Consider the following 21,389-nt stretch of genomic DNA (forward strand, 5'->3'; position numbering starts at 1 on the left):
ATTTAATTTACCACCTCATTTCTCATTCAATTTAAAGATATGTGCAATTTTATCTTTCTCTGTGATATTCAGTCCTGCTATACCACTGAAAGAGAAACAAAAAAGAACTCAAAAGTTTTCAGTTTTACTAGTTCGGGGGGGGGGGGAATCAATGCAGGCTTTTACTAGTGGTTTCATCCAAAATTAACTGAATTATTATGAGAATAATAAACCTAAGTACCTCAAAAACAGAAGCACGGGTTAAAATTATGTAGTGAAATACCAGAACTACTAAAATATTCCTAGTCACTGACATAATCAGCTAACATCTGTCAGCTGTATCCAACTTTTTGGAGAGAAGTGCAAAAAAGTATTTCTTCATCCAACTTTGTAGTCATGCGTTTAATCCACTAGGAACCAGACTTCTGAAGTACTCAAGTAAACGTTATATATACATAAAACAGTAATTCTGTACAATTACACATTTTCAAATGTTATAGCTTAACAAACATGCTGTATTTCTTAACTCATGGTAACATTACCATGCCATTCAAACACAGAGACTATCAAAATGATTTTCAAAGTGCCATATCTCAGAATTTTATTTTTTAAGATATTATCGCAATGTCAGTTAAGGCCTGTTCTACGTAATGAAAGAAAAATCCACAAGTTGGCAAGAAGCTCGAAGTGTGGAGGCTTAGGGTACTAAAGAAACTAATACATATTTTTTAATAAATATTATTTTTCTTGAAAGCATTAGTATCTGAAAACCAGTTAAGCCAAGCTTTCTCCGTTTCTAGAAGGAAAAGCCCCACCTTTAAGCCTTTTATTAATGTTTCTTTCATACCTACTATATAGAAGAAAACAAAAGAAAATATGCAAATTTTTTATTTCCAAAGATTTCATCGTAATTGTAAATTTTTTAATTTACAAAAAACCCCTAATGTTTTCTTCTTCCAGCATGGCAAGCAAATGCTGGCTCTAAAACTCTTTAGATTGATAACAAGTTGTTAAAGAGAAAATACTGGAAAGATCAGCTTGACTTCACACAATGAAATTATGGGAAAAATTCACGCTGGTAAATCACTTATGATGATCAATCATCTATCATTGTGGCAATTTTGAGTACTACCTTACAGATGAAAAGCTGCCTTTACTTTCCCCAGTTTGAGAACACGTAATTCTCACTGAAACCCAAACTACTTTGGACCTTGAAGAATTCAGAATTTTTTTAATGTACTTCCATAACTGGATGTGCAATTGATAGCAAAATAAAGATCACCACATATATTTTAACAGACAATGTTAAAAGGTGTAGAGTCCTCAAGACTGCATTAGAAATAGACAGAAACTGGTCACTCTAAATCAAGAGTTTCATATTTTTCATTGTTTAAGAAAAACACCAGTACAAATAAATGCAGATTTTCATTGGTTAGGAAAATCTAAAAATGTATACCTATCTACTTATTTATATATATGTATATCTTTATCTGGGCTTGTCTGGGAAATAGAAATCTGTAGAGAATACTTTTTCTTATCACACAGAAACTGCTCACAACTCATTAAAAACCAAAACACCCTGTTTGAAAGACGCAGTCATGCTTCCTCTTCCAATTTCTATTTTCCTTTTCCATTTTTTGAAGATTTCAAGATCTGTAGCTTCAATTCCTTTATCATCATCTCTAACTTTTCCCTTGCCTCTCGTTCTCGTCTCAGTTCATCCTGAAGCTCTTGTCTATCTGCCTCTGCATGATCCAATCTCTGTCTCAATTCTGCTAGCTGTAAAATAGAGAGGAGAGACAGAGAGGCAGAGCAAATTTTAGTAAACTTATTTGTAAATGTCAACTATTCATTTCAAGACGCCACTGACGACCACCGTATGCATCAGATAAAAAAATTTCTGTTCACCAGTATTTATCAGCTCATCTTCTACAGTTACCAAGAGTTACGCAGTTACCTACTACACCATTAGCAAATGACATCAATATGCAAAGTTGCACAAACATCATACTATACTAAAAAAATAGGAAAGTCTGATTTTTAAATGCATATGAATTCTAGTTACAGGAACTGTCACACTAGACCATGTCAGTAATACATATAATCTGTTAGGAAGATTGTGATGATGTCTGCATCAGATGTTTCACAAATCCCAGAATAAATAGCACTTTTTAATTTCCCACGTTCATTTCTCTTACCTGACAAAATATTACTTCTTTATTTCAAAGCCTTAATGCATTTCTAGAACAAAACCACTAACACTGTTTTCTGATACCCTTTAGCCTAAATGAAACAGAATTACCAGAAATGAGATTCAGAAAATCTTGAACATAACTGCCTGTGCAGTTACGTGTGTGTTCAAATACAAACATGAGCCCATCCAAATTTTTCTGTGAAATTTTTTGTGTTTCAACACAGAGATTAAATAATTTTTTCATCTTTGGAGCACAGTAAAACTGAAACTTGCCAGTGTCATCAAAACTTACTTACAGTGAGATCTGGAAATGTCTCATGAATTTTTCAAGTGTGGGAAAGTTACCATCAAACTGCTTATATGACCAGCAGTTAAAACAGGGAGGAGACTGGAAACCAGTTGCTTCTCTACCATTGATTTAAGGGGTTTCTTCTTACAAAAAGACCTCACTGAATCTAAAAAATTCATCTGCCTTTATAATGATAGGTATCTATCTGATCTAAATCATCACTAAGCATACATCTCATTGAAAATGAGGAAGACGGCTCACAAGAATGAAAGAAGCAGGAGCATACAGGATCACTGCTGCTCGCCAAATGCTATAAAACATACTGGGCAAAGAAACTGCTGTGCTGATTTTAGAGAAACACCACGTTCAGTGGACTTCCTTCTCCACTTGTATAATCGGAAATACTTAACCAGTTCTTCATATAATCAGAAATATTTAAGCAGTTCTTAAGACAGCAATAGGCTATTAACGCACGTCTTCTGACTCCACTACTTTAAGTAAACTGTTGCAGTACGATAATGCCCACTGCCTGCATGTTGCAGCACGTACTACATAAGCATATCTCTGGTTGAGTTTTGATTGCCAGCTCTAAGGAAAGGTTCCAGTACTGGTTATACTGCCCTACTGTGATTGACAAGGTAAAGCAACAATTGAACTAGACACTTCAATAAAGAAGTCAAAAAGGGGGAGAAAACACTTAGTGCATCTTCAGACAGGCCTAGAAAGAAGAACAGACATTTAAGCAAGTTGCAAATGCCAAATCATTAATTTTGTTTAACGTACAAAGAGGGTTCCTCCCAGTCCACAGTTCTCAGAGAGAAAGGGCAGCCTGGGCAACTGCTTCCAGAAGACATCGGATTAAGGCTTTTTTTAAATGCTGTATACACAGCTTGGGGAAGTTACCTGTTGCCAGGACCTCTGTTTAACTCAGGTATTTCTGACAAGTGCTTGGAACCTAGGGTCCAAAATCTATTGTAAGATGTGATAAATGGAGAAAAAGGTTCAAATTATATGTTGCAAACAGCTCTACCACACAGGTAATAACACAGTAAACTTTCATGCAAGGAACGTATTTAGTTTTCAAAGTCAAACTTCAAAAGAAACAATCAACCAATCTCCTTGTGGAACAATCTATGGTTTTTACCCTCTAAAGAAAGTAAGCTACACAAGCCATATAAAACATGCTATACGTGATTATCTTCATAAATTAGAACATGTTGTTACTTGCAGTAATAGGGCTTGTACCAGACGTTTAGTAAATCAGGCGTTAGTCAGAGAGGATTATTTCTGGCAGCAAAGGCTAGGAATCTGTGGAGTAGGATGTCATGAAATTAAATTCATGAGAAGGATTTATGATGCTAGTCTCTGCCCTACTCCCCAAAAATACCAAAACCTGTCTCTCAAGTACTGCTTGTTTCTTAGTTTGAGACAGTAAGAACAGGAAATATACACAGCTATGATCAAATAACCACAAAACTTTACTGAGCTTAAGTTTTAGATTTTGTTTACTTTTAAAAAACTGTGAAGACTAGTTTTCTGTGATATGGTACAAAATACATCACTATGCATTTAATCACAACTGCAACTGATTTTGAAAAGGGGCATTCCAAGGCTCCCTTTGGCATTAACTATATTTTTCCCATTGGAATGACACGAATAACCTCCAACATAAAGAAGCAATAGTAAAAGTTAAAAGGAAAGTGAAAGAAAAAAAAAACCTCCATAGGTTTTGACATATGAACCCAAGAGGCAGGAATAAGAGACAAAAATATGACTTTCATTTTCCAAGAGAACTCTTGACCAAATGCTTTGATAGAGCACAGAAGGGGGCTCATCAGAGAGTGCGGAAGATTCTACCGCCAAGGAACAGAAAGCAGCAAGGTATGCTACTAATCTGACAAAAAGGTGGTTGAGAGGTTTGGATTTATTTTTTTTTTTAACATAAAAGGAAGAAAAAGAGGAATAGCTTATTTCTATAACTGAGAATGTTTAATTCTATAACATGGGCAAGCCTACATACATTAAAAACACGATTTGTTTCAAATGAGGATGTAACAGACCTTATATTTAATATTTCATCAATAACATCATATGTTTCTGTAAGTTGCGTTCTACCTCAGTTTCAATTGAGGAACAGGGAAATAAATATTGCTGTCACTGTGACCTATTTTGGTATTTGTCTATGGTATCAGAACACATGGAAAAGATGAAACCTTAAGGTGGCTGACCAATAGCTTCACAATTTCCTGATACACTAAATATGGTTTGCTTTGAAATGAACTTTCCCTTCTCACCTGTGCTGCATATTCAGCTTCTTTGTCTTTTTCTAAATTGGAGTCACAGCTACACTTCTGCTTCATCACTTGGTCCAGTTTCTTCTCCAAGTCTCTCTGCTCAAAATAAAATTCTTCCATTCTTTGAGCGTGCTCTGTTTGCAAACATTCAAGTTCTTTTTGTAAATTCTGCTGCTCTTCAGTTAGTTCCTTCATAGCTTTAGAGTTGCTTAACATTTCCACTTCCTGTCAAGAAAAATCAGGATCACATACACCCTTGGTTCTAAGACCAGAAAAGTAAAACACTGAATTTAAATGTGTATCTGGGAACAATGAGACCAAAAAGAGCACATTTATCTACTGATAACAATAGCCTGATAATGGTATTTATCTACTTATCAATGACAGCCTGGAATTCTGTAGCAAGCATTTAATTTTTAAGGAATTATTTATACTTCGAAGTACACGGAGCTTCCAGAAACAGATTCACAACTTCCAGCAGTGAACCTCAGAATGCAGCAGCACTGATTTACTAAAATATACTTTGAAGATGTAAGAAGTGCATCATCAGAAAACAGAATAAATGTGTTTGACTTCTTTTTCCACTAGCATTTTGATTTTTTTTAAAGTCTTGATTTTTTTTTAACTTATCTACAAGCTTTACCTCCAACAGCAGAACAACTTAAAAGTAGCAGCTCTAGGGCCCTACCTGAGCTCATAGATTCTGAGCTTAACATTAAATAAACTAAACTAAACTAAAACATTAGGTCTGGTCTATGAATGTAAGAAGCAAAGACAATATTTACCTTAATTCAGAAACCAGAAATGAGGCAGAATCACAAGTGAACACCAACTTCTAATGTCATCCATTATTAAAAAAGGCTAATAAAATCCCCCTAAAAACAAGGGCTTATCAAATAGAAATAGGAAGGTGGTATTCTTTTTTATACAGGGCAGTGGTAAGACCATTCCTAGAATACTGATGTCTGCATCTCTAAAATACTGAAAATGGAGAAATTTTAGAGGACTTAAACTATATTTGCCAAAATATTTAAATGTTTGGAAAACATTTTCACAAAGTGAAAGAAGTAGTTTTCATTTGGATAAAATAAAAGAAGGAGCTGCTTGAACACGGTAGTTGAAAACTGAAAAGACACCAATTATTAGTGGCCTTGAACCTAATGAGCATAAGTGATATTAAAGATCTGATGTGTGGATTCAAGCTGGGGGGAAAATTATCTGTGTGTTTCGGTGTTTCTAAATGAATGCAATCTGTGATATTGATTCTAGAACCAACAAGCTAACATCGGTTTTCTGATGTCAAAAGTGAAATGCACTCAGATTGGCACTGTACCATTTGAAGCTGCTGTTTCCTCCGCAAAATAGTATTTAGTTTTTCTTGCTGTTTGATGTAGGTTTTCATTACTTCTTCCATGATCCTTCCCTTGTCATCTTCACAACTGATGTCTTTCATGAGAGTGGGGGACAAGGTTCGCACATCACTACCTACTTCAATACGGCTAGAGTCTCTAGTGATTTTGGAAGAAACACGTTCAGATTTTCCACCTCTTGCAGAACGAGTTGACACAGGTGGATCTACAGAGAAAAGAAGAACACAGCATAATAATCACAGAAAATTAAACTTCCAGAGTGAAAAAAATGCAAAAAACCCTGAAGATTATAAAAGGGTCAAAAGAATTTTTGGAAATCTGAAGTGACATCACAAAATACTAGCTTGGTGTTGAGCTTTCCAAAATCATACGGTATAAAAATTGAAAAGACTTCAACATAATTTTCACTACTCACCTAAACGTTTATGCTGCTCCACACCAGTTTTCAAGTCAACTTTTTCCTGTTCTTCAAGAGAAAGCTCTGGATAGGAGGCAGCTTTTTTGTGCTTTCCACTACTGAGCTTCTTCTCTGACTGTCCAGGCGAGGATTTAATCACTTCTGAAGCTTTGACTGTTGTTTTTGCAACATCCTTATATTGTGATGCAAGAGACACATTTGGGGCAACCACTTTATCACACATATAAAGGTAGTAACTGAAACAGCAGAACAGTAAAATTAAGAATGAAAGGTAAGGCATAATAAATGATGACTGTTAGAGAGCAGTAAGTTTAATTTAACGTGATTTCAAACTGTAAATCTTCAATGAAAAATAAGCACGTCCTTTTTAAATTTTTCCTATGCAGAAGGAAATCCTAACGATCCACTTAATCTTTACTGAGTAGATTATCTAGATAAGGTTTTGAGACTATCAAATGAGGATTTTCCAAACATGGCTGATTAAAAAAATCATATAGAAGATCATATGAAGTCTTCATTTAAATGCAAAGAGTGAAATTAGAATGCCACTGAATCCAGACTCTCTAGCATTTTCATAATCCTTATATTAGCAATGGAGGATAGGGGAAGTGATCAGTGTAGCGGGAATGAGCATATCACTCTTTAAATAGAAAAGCTGTGTACTGACAGTGCTGGGGTATGTCTGAGACGAATGCTGGACCTTCTTTCCCACATATATTGAGCAATTAGTCTGGATTTTCACAGCTCCTGGACTCCTGGGAGCATCCTTCTGTACCGCCCTAACCTAGCCACTCAGCTTTTGTCTAGTACAGAGGGAAAAGAGTGCGAAACGTGTTAAGGCCAGTGCCAAGATAATCAGTGTCATGATGCTGGAGTTAACATTGCTGTCTTCAACACTTTCCTTTCTCCTAGTTTTGAAGGAAGGCACCGATAGAAACAGCCAACTGCGGAACCATCACAGAAGTTCCACTATTCACGTGTTTGCATGGGAACTAGTCTGATGCGTGTGTGTTGCTTTGATGCATGCTGCTAGCCAAAAGAGTCTGATCTCACCCATATACGGTAAATGCAAACCCACAAGGGGATGAGGGTAAGAGGTACGTCAAGAAAAACTGTTTCCCTTACTGAGGCAGATGACAAACTGTGTACTATGTTAAGGAAATGCACTTGGTTTCTAAAACCAGGAAACTAATGAACAGACAATTCAGCCATAGCCATTGTTCCAGTGTGGAAGAAAGCCTTCAAACATCTTTTACAAGTCTTTTTTGAAAGGAAATTAAGTTGCACTCATGGTAAATAGGCCCTGTGCAGCTTTCCACATGCATGCACTGTATTATAATACAAAAGATTAAAAATTACCTTCTGTCATTTCTACTCTGAAAAGGGAAATTGTAATTACATTTCAATTGTATCGCCTACTGAAGAACAACCATAGATCACAGCTTGAATCCTGTACCAAAAACCACTCATAAGCAGTTCATTAATATTTGCACTAAGAAATGCATAAAAAGTTAGGGTTCAATTATTCCTGTGCGATCCCTTAGAGTTTTCCTAACAGTTCAGGTTGCAAGTACATTTTTTTCAGTTTGAATTATCTTTAAATAGCCAAAAGTACTTAAATACTTGTAAATACAGTGCTTATAGTTCTACACAGGAAATTCAGTTACCTGGGATGGAAAAAGGAGGGTGCTTGAGGATCAGTTTCTGCTTCTTGCTTTATAACTGGATACCACTGCGGTAATTCCAGGCTGTGCTGTGAATCTGCCTAAAGAAAAGAAAATAAATTGGTAATTGGAAGATGGGTACATGTTATTTACATTTTCATAAATGCTCCTCAGAGGAATGGCATTTACACCATATTAATTAAATAAATTAAAAGAAAATCTCTTTATAAACCTATATAAAAGCTCTGCTGAGTTTCCAGAACTCTGCCAGAGGCATGCTAAAAATGTTTGGGAGAAACAGAAAGCAGAAACTAGGACTCCCAAAAGGTTGTAGGAGCCTTTTGCAATAAAGTATCCACATCATAGTAAGCACCTGCCAGATACTTTATTACAAAATAAAACCTGTGAATAAAATGGAGCAATTACTGGTGTTCCAGAGACAGAACTTTCTTCAGTCATCACCAGTTTTTATTACAGAAGTGGGCAAAGCTGCTGCAGTAACATGACAACTACATTCCCTTTGCAGTAACAAACAAAATTAATTCAGGTGCATCAGAATGTATCATCTTAAAAAACTTCTGTGCATTTTGTATTTGGATAGCAATTCTTGTTCTGTTTGTCTCAAGAAGCATTTTTGGAATTACTCTTTAGTCAAAGTTACTGGTGATACTTTGTGCTCCACTGCAAAGTTACTATTAATTTCAAGTGAAAGGTGTCTTGTCATACATTTAAACAAGACTCATAGCTAAGAAATTGGTTCTTAATTTCATTGTATTAAAATAGCCTTGGGAAGCAGGTTTTTGGGTAAGGTGTGGTTGGTTGACCCCAGCCAGCAGCCAAGCACCCACGCAGCCGCTCCCTCACCACCTCCCCCAGTGGGATGGGGACAAAAGCAAGAAAGCTCCTGGGTCAAGATAAAGACTGTTTAATAGGTGAAGGAAAGAAAAAAAAAAACAAGTGAAGCAAAGGATATCGCTCACCACCTCTCACAGGCAGACTGATGCCCAACCAGCCTCTGAACAACGTCCACCTTGGATGCCAAAACCCTCTTTCTTCTCCTTCTATCCCAGTTTTTTTTGCTGAGCATGACATTATAAAGTACCGAGTACCTCTTTGGCCCCTGCCAGTCTCTTGCCCACCCCCAGCCTACTTTCGTGCAGGGGCTGAGCACGAAACAGAGAAAGCACTGACATGACACTGCCTAAGCACTGTTCAGCAGCAGCCAGAACACTGGTGTGTTACCAACACTGTTTTAGCCACAAATCCAAAGCACAGTACCATACAGGCTGCTACGAAGAAAGTTAACACCATTCTAGCCAGACCCAGTACCTTTGGAAAGTTGCTCAATTAAAAAAAAAAAGCCTATAAAGCTAAAAAAATCCTACTGTACCAAAGGCTTCACCCAGCATTCTAACATCTTCACAATTCCTTGTGTACAAGATATATTATCAGAAAAGTTTATATTTACACACCCTGAAATAAACTGTCACAGAACTTTACCTCTGGCAGTCAAGAGAGTACCCATTACACAAGTGTAGCTTGTACCAAGGTCTGCAGAATCAAATGCCACCTGACCATGAGAAAGACCAAATCCCATCTACACTATTCTGGTCAAAACTTCCAGCCCACTAAATTCAGCTCTAGCAATGAAACTGAAATTTAACTCCACCCCTGCACTTCCTCAAATCAGTTCCAACACAGATAGAAAGGAGGGAGGGGACAAGGAAGCTAAGTTCCAGAATAGTAAATTCATAATCAAGCCGTTAAATAATAAAGATTTGAAATACAGCGAATAATCGCTAGAAAAATGGCCTCATCCTGACACTTGTCAAGTTTCTTCTACTTACTCAGATCATTCTAATAATTTAAATAATGTACATATATTCTTCTACTTATACTGCAGCTAGTATACAGTAATCCGATTTTAACTTCTGAATCACATCTTGTCCATGTTTTAGGACTCACATTTTAACATTTTTATATATTTACATATGAAATTATCTATCAGGTAATCTCTAATTTCAAGTTATCAGGTCGGATTTTTACATTCCCACCTATTTCAAATGGAAACTGACTTCATTGTTTACCCATTAGTGTACATTTTGCAAATGAATTTCATAACATGCAATCAAATTTTTACTTAGGAAAGAAAATGAAAGGTAACCATAAACAAACATGAAGTCTTTTTCTAACACAATTCTTCCCTCATCATCCAGGTTAATAAAATAGAGATAAAGCATCTACTTCAATATATACATGTATATTTCATCACCTAACAAGCCATTTAGTTTAGATGCTCTTAAATAATTCTGTAAACACAATATATCCAAGTTGAATTGAATGACTTCTACCCAAACTGTTTGAAAGGGCTGCATGAAAAATGTCTTCTTTTTCTTCTAAGCTAGTTGTACAAAGCTGTTCTTTAAGGAAAAAAAAATAGAGAGAGATAAGTAGTGGTTTCAGCCTAATCATTAAGCCAGTAGTTTCAGCAGAGATGGGATTTATAAAAATACTCAGACGAAATGTTAACTCTCCACATTGCGAGCTTTTCCCCACGCACAGTGACCAACTCAAGGAATTAGTCTGAGAAGCGAGACAAAGTTTTAGTGCAGAGCAATTACAAGAAACTGTCGCAAAGTCAAAGGGAATGAGGATCTGACAGCACAGAGATCAGCAGGGACTTAGTGACAGCTGTTCCATGAAGAGCAGGTGGATGTTACACTGCAGTCTAGAACTCAACAGAAAATTAGAAACTCGGTGACCATCAAACACACAGCTTACAGCTTTCTTATTAGCACAAAGAACAGAAAGGAATTAACCTTGTGAGTACATTGTCTGCTCTTAAAATATTGAAAGCAAAAGCGTATTCGCACTGTGAGGTGAATAAACTCGGAGTGAAATGCTAAGGAGAAAGGCAAGGCAGAGGATCTGGGATGCTCCAAAGACTATGGGATTTAATTAATAATTTATTATTACTGGATGGACAAAGACCTAGCCAAGGGCAACTCTTCTTCCTTGATGCTCCAAGATAACCTCAAAGACGCGTCGGCACTTCTGAGGACTAACTCAGCAAAGGTGGTAAGAAGGTGACAGAATAGCAAATGGAACACCCTGCAAATAAATTTCCCGAGGAGTGTAAGAAAAGGGAATGTCTACATGTCGTACCTAATACCTCTCTCACACCACAGAAATGAGGGAAAGAAAAGACGACTGAAACAGCCCAAGCTTCCCCAGGACAAGGAAACGGAGGCTGTGCTCCAACACTCCCCTATTAAACTCTTCTAATCTTTTGTACTTTCCAGATGAATATCCATGAGACAAAAAAAAGAAAAAGAACCCTCCCCCACCATTTTATCTTTGTTCAAGTTTTCACAGTTTCTCTCTCATTCTGATTTCATATGCTGCTTTGTAAGAAAGAACTATACAGGTCTGCAACAGAAGACTCCAGAAAGTTTTTTGTATTTTATTTGCACTGGTCCAGTCCAAATTACTGTTACTGCTAATTTCAGCTATTTTTTTCATCCGTACCCATGAAACTGAAAGATCTCGCGGTCTGAAATCTGCTACTGTGAAAAGGGAAGCAGTATTATAGGTATGAATACGGAAGACTATTTCCACTGATGTATCCACCATACTATAGTTTATTACCTACACTGGCATTGCAAGGATAAAGATTGTCATGTCTTTCTCAGATAAAAAGCAAAGCCTCCTTGCTATGAACTTACCTGCACCTTCAACTAATTCAGCACGTGGAAGCATGCCACATTGCAGACTTTCATGGAAATTTTCTGCTAAAATCCCTTACTGTAGGCTGGCACAACTATAAAAATACCTGTTACTACAGTAAGCCTTTCTGCAATACTAACTTTTCAGAAGTTTATGCTGAAAGGTGTCAACTTACAGCACACCTTTTTGGGCTCAACCATCTGGACTGCTCTTGCTGCTATTTTGAAATCCATCACAAAACATCCAACAGGCAAAATGGATATATATAATCAAACCAGTAGCCATCAAACAGACATATAAATGCCAAATACACCGAAAAGAAACACAGTGGTGGGGCAGGAACCATTTAAAAACTGCTGAAGTTTAAATTATACCCAGAAAATTGTACATTCTATGAATGGAAACATCCATGATGTTCGGTATTTATCTGATGCTTGTCTTACCATTTAAAGTAGAAGCTCTCTAAGGGAAAAATAAGCTCTGCATTTGTGAACCACAGTGCAGACTTGCAGCAGTATTTTAGGAAAAAATACGACATCTATTATTAACCATTGTCAAGACACCGGCCTACAGCTCATTACTTGGGCTGCTTAAAACCCCCTCTTTTTGGCATATTTCTCTATACAACTCGTTTAAACAGAAAGCTATTGCTGAACAAGCAGACTTTGGGCTTCTAAACAGCAACTTATCAATGCACCACTACCCTACATGCAAAGTCATGAGACGGGTAGTTAGCAAGCCAGGTCGCCATACACTGCACGTGTGTGTGCCGGAGTAAAAATAACAAATGAAGATTTAATTTGTAATACTTGATTTTCAAGCTCCTTTCTGCTTTACTCAGCTGCTGCAACACACACCGCATAAAACGTACTCAAAGGTCAAACGGGAGAATGAAAATTTCCACAATAGCTCTGAATTTTCCAGAGACTGCATACTTTAGAACAGAACAAGAACCAACAAAGTCAAACCAGCTCGAATGAAGTTACTTACAGCCCAAAGAGGAAAGAAATTACCGCACCTTTTAATGAGAAATATATTCCCATGGTGAACTTTCTCACAAATTTAACTTAGGCTTGATTTGACAAGCATTCCCATTTACAAAAGGCAAGCAACGCGCTTCCAAAACAAGTACTTACGTGTGAGTAGAAAGAGATTTGGGAGTTTTACAAGAGTAGGTGAACTTACTTTGGACCGAGTTCTTTTCTGATTTTTCTCGCTAAATTTCTCCTTCATTTCCTCCAAGAGATGCTTCAGTTCCCGCTCCTCCGACGTTCCTAAGTATTTTTGGTTAATATGCAGGTAGCAGTGCCACTTGGCCGATTCAAATCCCCAGTGGCAGGTCCTCTTGTCCGGGGATCTGTGTGAATGCATCACAAACGTCTGGGGTGAGAACATCCCATAGCACTCCAAACACTGGATACATGGGTCATCCGGCGCAAGGTAGAACTGAGGTGCAAACAACCCCTGGCACTTGCCCAGGCATTCATGCTCTACTTCAAAGGCACTGCCAGTCTCTTTCAATTGGGCCAAGGTGTTCTTACCAGGGAGAAAACCGCCATTTTGTGGAAAAGTGCGAGGACGTAGTAAAGCATTGCATAGTCTCTGAGCATCAGTCAGTGTAATTAGCCCACAGGACGGAGCATTAAATGGAAGAATTCCCAAAACCTTCAGAATATGAAGCTGGTCAGAAGTGCACCTTGAGCAGTATATATACAGTTCGTCACACACCGTATTGATCTGTTGCAATGAAAAGTCTCGGAGAACTGAATTCAACACTTGAGGCAGGCAAAGTCTTTTTTCTCCTCCGACTTTAAAACAAGAGATAGATTCTCCCTCCAGTATAGTCTGGGTGAGTTCTGTGGAGCTGTCCGGAGGAATGAGCAGCGGACCAGAAAGTATTTGTGGTGATGGAAGAGGCAAGAAGACAGTGGGTGACATACTTTCCTGGGAATAACGAGCTGAAAAAGCTGCCGGTCCACCCAGTGAACTCTGGCTGCTCAAGTGGAACTGTGCCAACGTGTGTTTCAAACCTGGATTTAAATTCAAAGGCTCAGATAGTGAAGTACTGTTTGGCTTGGCGGTTTCCCCATCAGCCTCCACAGGAGTTTCGTCATATTCGTCCAAGTTTTCCTTCTTTATTGTTGGCAATTTATTTATTACGACTCGTACTTTGCTATTTACATGCATTTCTGTCATTGCTTTTTTTAATGGAGGACTCCCATCCTCTTGGATCCCACTCCTTTTTTGGTCTGAAACTAGACCTAGAGGGAAGTTTATGTGTGGGCTTTCCATTGCTAAACACCAGAACTTTAATTAAGTCAGTCTTGAACATGCATTTTCCTGCTTGTTCGTACAAAAAACAATTTCAAGTGATCTTGATGACCTCAGGTACACCAAGCTTTGCACTCCTTTCAGCAAAATGTTACTTCTTCAGCCTCCAACAGTAAAAACTGTAGCCCATTTTGCATGTAATACCATAAAAATAATAATGGAGAGGTTACACAAATTTTTCTTTTATAGTTGTTTGTTCAATTTTCTAATATAAAAAACCCACTGCAATATGTATACAAAAGGCTTTTCTTCATACCCTACCCACTATTTTACACAGTAGTCTTGTACAGCAATTTTGTAAAAAACGATGCGTTGATGCCAGAGCGTCCATCCTTGATCAGTTTTTTCCTTTAAAAAATATACTGTCTTTTCAAATAAGTCTCTATTTAAATATTAAAATAGAAAGATGGTCTCAGTTTGAAGAACGCTGATCTTAACGCAACTGATCCAAAACGTAGTTTAAGTTGTATGAAAATTTTATTCAGCACTTTCAGTTGTTGGAGATGAAACACAATCTTAAGGGCTTGCTTTATTGTGCTGCCAACTTTATGATTTCACCACCACCACGAGAGTTACTATGGCAGTTCAGAAATAAATCCCCAAATTAAAGGCCGATCCAGATCCCCAGCAAAAACTAAACGTCCCTAGAGAGTCACCTTTCGCACAGATGTCACTGGTGTGTGTCAGAATTTTCCCACCCCAAGTTATTAGTAATAGAGGTAAGATCCAGGCCATCGGCTAAATTCATGTCTTGTGCTAACACAGAGTTCTGCCAGTCTTTCCAGACAACCTGTGAAAAGAGAAAGAGGTCACTCATAAGCAATCCCAAAATATGAGTTTGCTACGTCAAAGGAGGGATACGTTTCCCAATTAATTACGAAACATCAGCCCGCAGAGAGCTTTCCTTTAAAACCCTAAGCCCCATTACAAGCCCTGGCAGATGGGTGAAGCTGGCAGCAGCCGACAACTCCCGAAGCGCTGCATTCGCCGCCCGGCGAGCCGCGGGCAGGCTGGGGGAGGGGGGCGGCACCGGCGCGGCTCTCCCCCGGCGTCCACCGCCTGGAGGACGGGGTCTCCGGAGCGACGAGGGCCGCCCTCCATCCCCTCCGCCCGGGAACCGGCCCCTCGCCCCGCAGACCCTTCCCGGAAGGGCCCGGGACGCCGCATCCCGCCGCTCGCACCCTCCTCCCTCCCTCTCCCTCCCTCCCGCGCCGTGACTCACCTCAGCCCCGCCGGCACCGCTCCGGGCAGGGCTCACCCCCTCCCCCTCCCGTGCCCGCCGCCGCCGCCGCCGGTCTCGCCGGTCTCGCCCCGCCCGGCTCCCGGGGGCGCAGCGCGCCCCACGCCGCCGAACCCGCGCCGCTCCGCCGCCTCGGTCCCTCCCCGTCCCCTCTCCCCGCCGCCCCCGCGCTACGCCCGCCCGCACCCCCCTTCCCCCAGCCCGCCGCCGCCGCCGCCGCCGCTCCCTCCCCCCGGGAACGGCGCGCCCCTCCCCCCGCCTCAGCCCCATCCCCCTCAGCCGCTCCCGCCCCTCCCCCACCGCGGGGCCGGCCGCGCCCCCTCCCCCACAAGCCCCCTCCGCCCCCCGCACCCCCCCCCACCCCCCCCCCCCGGTAACTCCCCCGGCTCCTCACCCGGCGCCGCGGGGGCTCCGGCAGCCCGGGGAGCGGAACAGGCGCCGCGCACGCACCGCCCACCCGTGACCTCACTGCGGAGACGGCGGCGGCGGAGACAGCCACGGAGACGACGGCGGCGGCGGCGGCGGCGCGCGGGCACGAACCCGCCGGCGGCGCGCGCCGCCCCCGCCCCCTCCCGCCGCTGCTGCCGCCGCCGCCGCAGCCCCGCCCACTGTCTGGGGCAGCGGCGGGAGCGGCCGCCCCTCCCCCGCCCCCCGCCGCCGACAGGAAAAGGGGGAGAAAAAATAAAAACCCACAGAAAAAAAAAAATTTAAAAAAAAGTGTTATTTCTGCCCTTCCTCCCGCCGCCTCCCCTTAGCCCACCCGGGTCAGACCCAGGCCCGGGCCGCCCTGCCGCCGTCAGAGCCCGAGAGGGCGCGCGGGCCGGGAGAGGCGGCCCGCAGCGGCGGGGAGCGCCCGGGCGGCGCCGCTGCTGGGGCCGGCGAGGCGCGGAGAGCCGGGGCCCGGAGCGGCAGCTGGGACGGGGAGGCGGGGGGGGTGCGAGAGCGGCCATGGCAGAAAGGGAGAAGGAGGCAAGCGGGAGCGCAGGCAGCAACCAAGGCGGGAGAGGAGGGAGCAGGCCCCGACTCTGACAGGGAGCTGTCAGGCGTTCCGCTCCCCTGAGGCGCGGCCGCCAGCGGCGAGCCTCCGTCATCGGCGAGCGTCCCTCAGCGAGGGTCCTTCAGTGACTGTCCCTCAGCGAGGGTCTCCCAGCAAGGGGCCCCAGGCAAGGTGGGCTCTGCTCTGACACCCCACTACTGGGGGACGGGGAGACGCGGGTGAGCGTGATGGTGTCTGTCCCTGAAGCAGTTTCACAGACCTGACCTTCCACTCGCGGGCTCATCGTGCGGCACTGCGAGTGAGGAGATGCTGAAGCGCAGGAGAAGGTTTCAAAGACGGTCACAGAGCCTGGCTGGGAAGCGGTACGATCAGCTCTGCGGAGAGGGGCTTACATGAGGGGCTTCTCCCGCTTCGGGCTTGTTGCTGGAAGGGGAAGACGCTCTTCAGGGACTGCTTAGTCTTCGTACAACTAGTTTATGCATTACAAGTTTCTTCTGTCTGCAAGAAGCCTAAAGCTTTCTGGTTTACGTCTTTGTAAAGATAGCGCTTCAGCTGAGATTAAGGCACAATCCAATTTGCCGTTGCCTTTCACCCCGTACAGTTACGTATTTCGATGCAACGCGAGTATAAAAGCGTAGCACGTGAAAATGGGGCAGTTGTACAACCACCAGGCACCGCTTAACACCGGCCAGCCCTGCCCACGGCGAGCAGGCTCCCTTCCGTGTCATCTCCTAACGCCACGCCAGGAGGATTAGCACGGAGCAAACGAAACCTGCCTTGCTGCTGAGCAGCTTATCAACAGAGGGGTTTGATACACTTTAATCCTTGACTTCGCACCTCTGATACGCTCAGATTTCCTCCAGGCTGGCAGGGCTTACTGATGGAGGGGCCCTTGAGAATCCCTGCAAAGCTGCTTCGCGAGTCACCTCTTAACTCGCTTTTAAAACACCCCATCAGTTGCAATATCTACAACAACATTTCCTTCCGATGATGGCTGGGCAAGGAGTGATCTGGGATTACTGATGTTATTTTGTGTGCAGGTTTTGCCCTTGTTGCCGACTTTAGATGGTCACATCTGTAGGTAGGAGCTATCCTACTCTACGTTTGCACAGCAGCTAGTGCAATCTTTGGGACCTGTGGTGCTTTATATTGCAAAAATAAGAAATTTTTGACAGTTTAAGTAGTACAATAGGGTTTAGAATAACTGTATAAATAGCAGTGCCTGGGCTTTTAACAATAACTCTGTGATGACAAAGACAATAATGGTTATTGTTTAAAACCTAAAGAAAACCACTTGACCTTTCTATTATTAAAGAATTTGGGTACAGATGAAGGAATCGTAAAACTGAAATAGAGCACAAACTCAGTTTTTATATTCAGCGGAAGGTGTCGTAACAACAAGGATCATTGTTTTACTGTTGCCATATTGCAGCACTCAGGCAGGCGGCTTTCCTACAGACAAAGGGGTACCAAAAAGAAGCCTTAATTTTGTCAAGGGATGTAAACCTCCAAATTACTTGAAATTAAGTGTGCTCTTTCTTGCAGCTGCTTGAAATAGAATGCCTATAGAAAATCATAACTTCTCTTTGCACAGGCTAGAGACAACAGAGAAGGAAGGGAAGGCATAAATTCCTTCCATTCCATGTAGGCCAAAGCAGAGATAAAAGCTTCCCAAAAACTGGAACCAAGATTTAACATTGGGGAAGAACACAAGTATTGGAAATACAATCCCCCCCCACTTAATACTCTACTATTTGTCCTTTTCCCTCCTCATTTTGTTTCTCTTTTTTTTTTATTGTAAATCACTAAAGATTGACTCAGCCTTTCCTCAGGGAGCATTTATCGTAATAATTACTACCGTTATGGGGAGTGCATTTTTCCTTACTTACATTCACCCTGCTACTTTCTAGCTCCTTTTGCCAGACTTCATCTGTGTAATTCCTCCACAGCAGCAGAATGACAGCTGAAACATACAGGTATAAAAACATCAGGCTCTATGCATTGAGTTTCATGAACTGAAGGATGATCAGGGCTGACACCTCTGTACTTTCCAGCCACTTGACATTCACCACAAATTGGATTTGTGTATTTAAGGAAATTTCATGGATGTTGGACCGTAAACCTACCCTTGGCTCATCTTTGCATCCAACAGCATTTCATCTAATTCAGCAACACAACATGGTAAATAAACACCGGTCATTCCGCCTCAATATGCAGTTCTGTATCTAGGCTTGTTGTTTGTACTTTTCAAAGCAGGGAAGCATTATAAACATGTTTAAGTGAATTCCAGCATTGTGCAGCAATGTGTAGTAGTACCCTGGTGCTTTTCATAAATGCTATGCTTTAGCCTGCAGCAACACAATTACACAGGACTGCGCAAGCATCGTCTCACTCTGGCTGCTACATCAAATGCTTCTGCAGCATTTCCAGCCTTAGACAGAAAAGAGGTTTGCTTCACGTAATGATGCTGCAGAAGGATTTTCTCAATATTGGTATTTTCCCTCCATTTACAGTTAAGCAAACAACAAGAGGCAAAGCAATTGCCCGAGTACAATCGTTAGCCTTACACAAAACCGTGAGGCTTTTGTGCAGGGCAGGGAGACTGAGGAAAGTGATGGAGAACATGCAGAAGTGCATTCATGTTTGATCTCAATTGTCTAAGTTCTGTTTAATTCTTTATTCTTCTGCAATAAAATGTCTGAGGGTAGAACAGCAAATAGCTTTACAGAAAAGTAAACACATTTGTGAAGGATACTAGCACTCTGTACTTATTTATTAAGCAGATACAAGGTTTGCTTAAAAGCCACAACAATATAGCAGAATAAAACAAGATTTCTGGATCTACCGGCTTTTGGAGCTGATCCTGGAAGACATGGACCTGTGCTACAATTGTCCAGACATTCTGGACATTCCCATTTTCTCCACCCTCTAGGAGTTTAGGGTCTGATAAAAAAAAAGTTATCTTCAAATACCAATCAGCAAAATGCACTACATCATATTTCCATTTTAAATTTACTGAAGACAATGCAAGATTTATAACACCAGAGCTGGACTGATCTATGGATGTAAGGAAAGCAACGTCTGTAGGCAGATATTACATCTTTTGTTAGAGCTACTGATTGTCATGGAAGCTTAGGAATTCAGTGGCATTGTTTAATTTGGGTTTTTCGAGTTCTGCTGCACATTTTCCATTTCAGGTTGAAAATTCTGGTAACTATTGTGCTGTAATGATAGTGTTGCTATAGCACTACAATAATCAGGCAATGTAAGAAAGTTTGTAGGTAGAGGATCGTCTAAAAAAAGATGTTAACTCTGCCTACAACTTCTACTGTAGACTGTGAAAAGCAGTTCCAAAGACACTGTGCAACTAAAACCTGAGTTACAGGCCTTTGCAAGATGTAATAAATTGCACTAACAGAGCACAGGAGGAATCTCTCTTATTATTAACGCCTCTGAATTTTCAGCAAGTGCTGAAGCTCTTTGGAAGCTTAAAAAATTAACATTTAAGATTGTCTTAAAATGTAATTCACAAATAGCACCTTCACTGCTTGGTTTCAACACCTTAGGTTTAACACCGAGGCAGCCTGTACAGAATTTTTGTCTTTACTCTTCTAAGTCAGCTTTAAGGAAAAAAAGTTATTATTAAAAAATAATTTTTTGCTTTACAATTAAACAGTGACTACGAAAGTTTCATTTTCAGTTCAAATAAAAAGAATGAGGGATATATAATAATACATGGGAAACCAAGCGGCTCCCTAGGAAGTATGTAATTTTTATTTCATGTATTTCTAAAATAATACCAAGCAGGACACACTCATACACACAGACCTACAAAAATAACATGAAGCAAAAAAAAGGGTGTTTAAAAAAAAAAGGGGGGGGTTAAAAAAAGAGTAAGCCCCATCCTCCCCACGCACATGCCCCTCCGAATTCCTTGCAGGCCACTTTTGACAGTCGCTGGCTCGATACCTCTTCCACTCGCACACTAGGAAGAGGGGCAAGTGAGACAAACTAATCTGCATTTCTAAGTGCAAATAAAAATAAGACCTTTAAAACTACCGCATATAAAGTGAAGTGCCAAATACCACATTCAAACAAAATCAAGTGATCTTTCAGTTGAGCTGGTTAACATAGATACAACGTTGTTCAAACTGCTAAGCATGTGAAGAACTTTGCCACAGTTTTATGAGTAAGATTCAAGTTGCGTATTTATGAACAAAGGGGGTTTTCTACAGAAAGAAGCGTTTTTTAAAAACTGTTTCTATATACACGGTTTCTGAAGATGCTAAAGAGCACAATTTAACACAGAACAGAGAACAAAAATTGTGCATTTTCTTCTCTGAAGATATTAGCTTGCACATTTTAAAGAAAAAAAAAAATCACTTTAGTGGCAATTTTTAATGGTAAGTTGTAATACTTAAGACCACTCTTGTGAAACCTGCTATGATAGATTAAGTAACACAGAGAAGATACTGTATTAGAGATACTGTAAGATCCATAATCAGGTAAAACACAAAAAGTTGATGGATTATAGCATGCACCACATCTTACAGAACAAGTTACTTTGGAAACAGTTCTGTACAAAACACGACAGCTGGTGAAGAACCTGAGCTACGACTTAGTTTCTACATCTGAAATTCTGGTCGAAATTCAGCTGTTCAGCTAGATGCTTCACCACCCAACATAAGAGGGATGTAAGCCCAGACACTTTGTTCAAGCTTAGAAGTCAAATGCGGACGCAACAGATTTCTGGCTCTATTTATGCCTGAAAGAGCCCACCTCTCGCAAAAGCCAAACAGATCCAGGAGGTAGATGCTTCTCCGCCTTTTATCGTCGGTGATTAAATAAGATCACACATTTAAAGTATGCAGTTCAGATCCCTTTATC

At 41.0% G+C, this 21,389-nt stretch overlaps 1 protein-coding gene across 2 annotated transcripts; it reads right to left on the reverse strand.

Moving 5' to 3' along the window:
• Positions 1–864: 864 nt before the first annotated feature.
• On the reverse strand, positions 865–14,461 carry SKIL (SKI like proto-oncogene). 2 transcript variants are annotated; one of them, XM_050902542.1, is made up of 6 exons: positions 13,120–14,461; positions 8,212–8,309; positions 6,661–6,780; positions 6,090–6,303; positions 4,757–4,981; positions 865–1,758 (listed from the first exon to the last, which is right to left on the reverse strand). In XM_050902542.1, exons 1-6 carry the CDS (start codon positions 14,224–14,226, stop codon positions 1,597–1,599), a joined length of 1,926 nt encoding a protein of 641 aa, XP_050758499.1. In that variant the 5' UTR covers positions 14,227–14,461; the 3' UTR covers positions 865–1,596. The 2 variants fall into 2 exon arrangements, with proteins under 2 accessions (XP_050758499.1, XP_050758498.1); XM_050902541.1 differs by having other exon boundaries at positions 6,090–6,331; positions 6,542–6,780.
• Between the last annotated feature and the right edge of the window lie 6,928 nt (positions 14,462–21,389).

The sequence above is a fragment of the Gymnogyps californianus genome, chromosome 10 (genome assembly GCF_018139145.2).
Source record: "Gymnogyps californianus isolate 813 chromosome 10, ASM1813914v2, whole genome shotgun sequence".
NCBI classification, from domain to species: domain Eukaryota; kingdom Metazoa; phylum Chordata; class Aves; order Accipitriformes; family Cathartidae; genus Gymnogyps; species Gymnogyps californianus.

Coding starts and splice junctions, on each gene's coding strand:
- SKIL (XM_050902541.1), bottom strand. CDS start 14,226: ATGGAAAGCCCACACATAAACTTCCCTCTAGGTCTAGTTTCAGACCAA. Junction 6,781..8,211: donor CCCTCCTTTTTCCATCCCAG/GTAACTGAATTT, acceptor CTGCTGTTTCAG/TTACTACCTTTATATGTGTG. Junction 1,759..4,756: donor AAGCTGAATATGCAGCACAG/GTGAGAAGGGAA, acceptor TCTATTTTACAG/CTAGCAGAATTGAGACAGAG.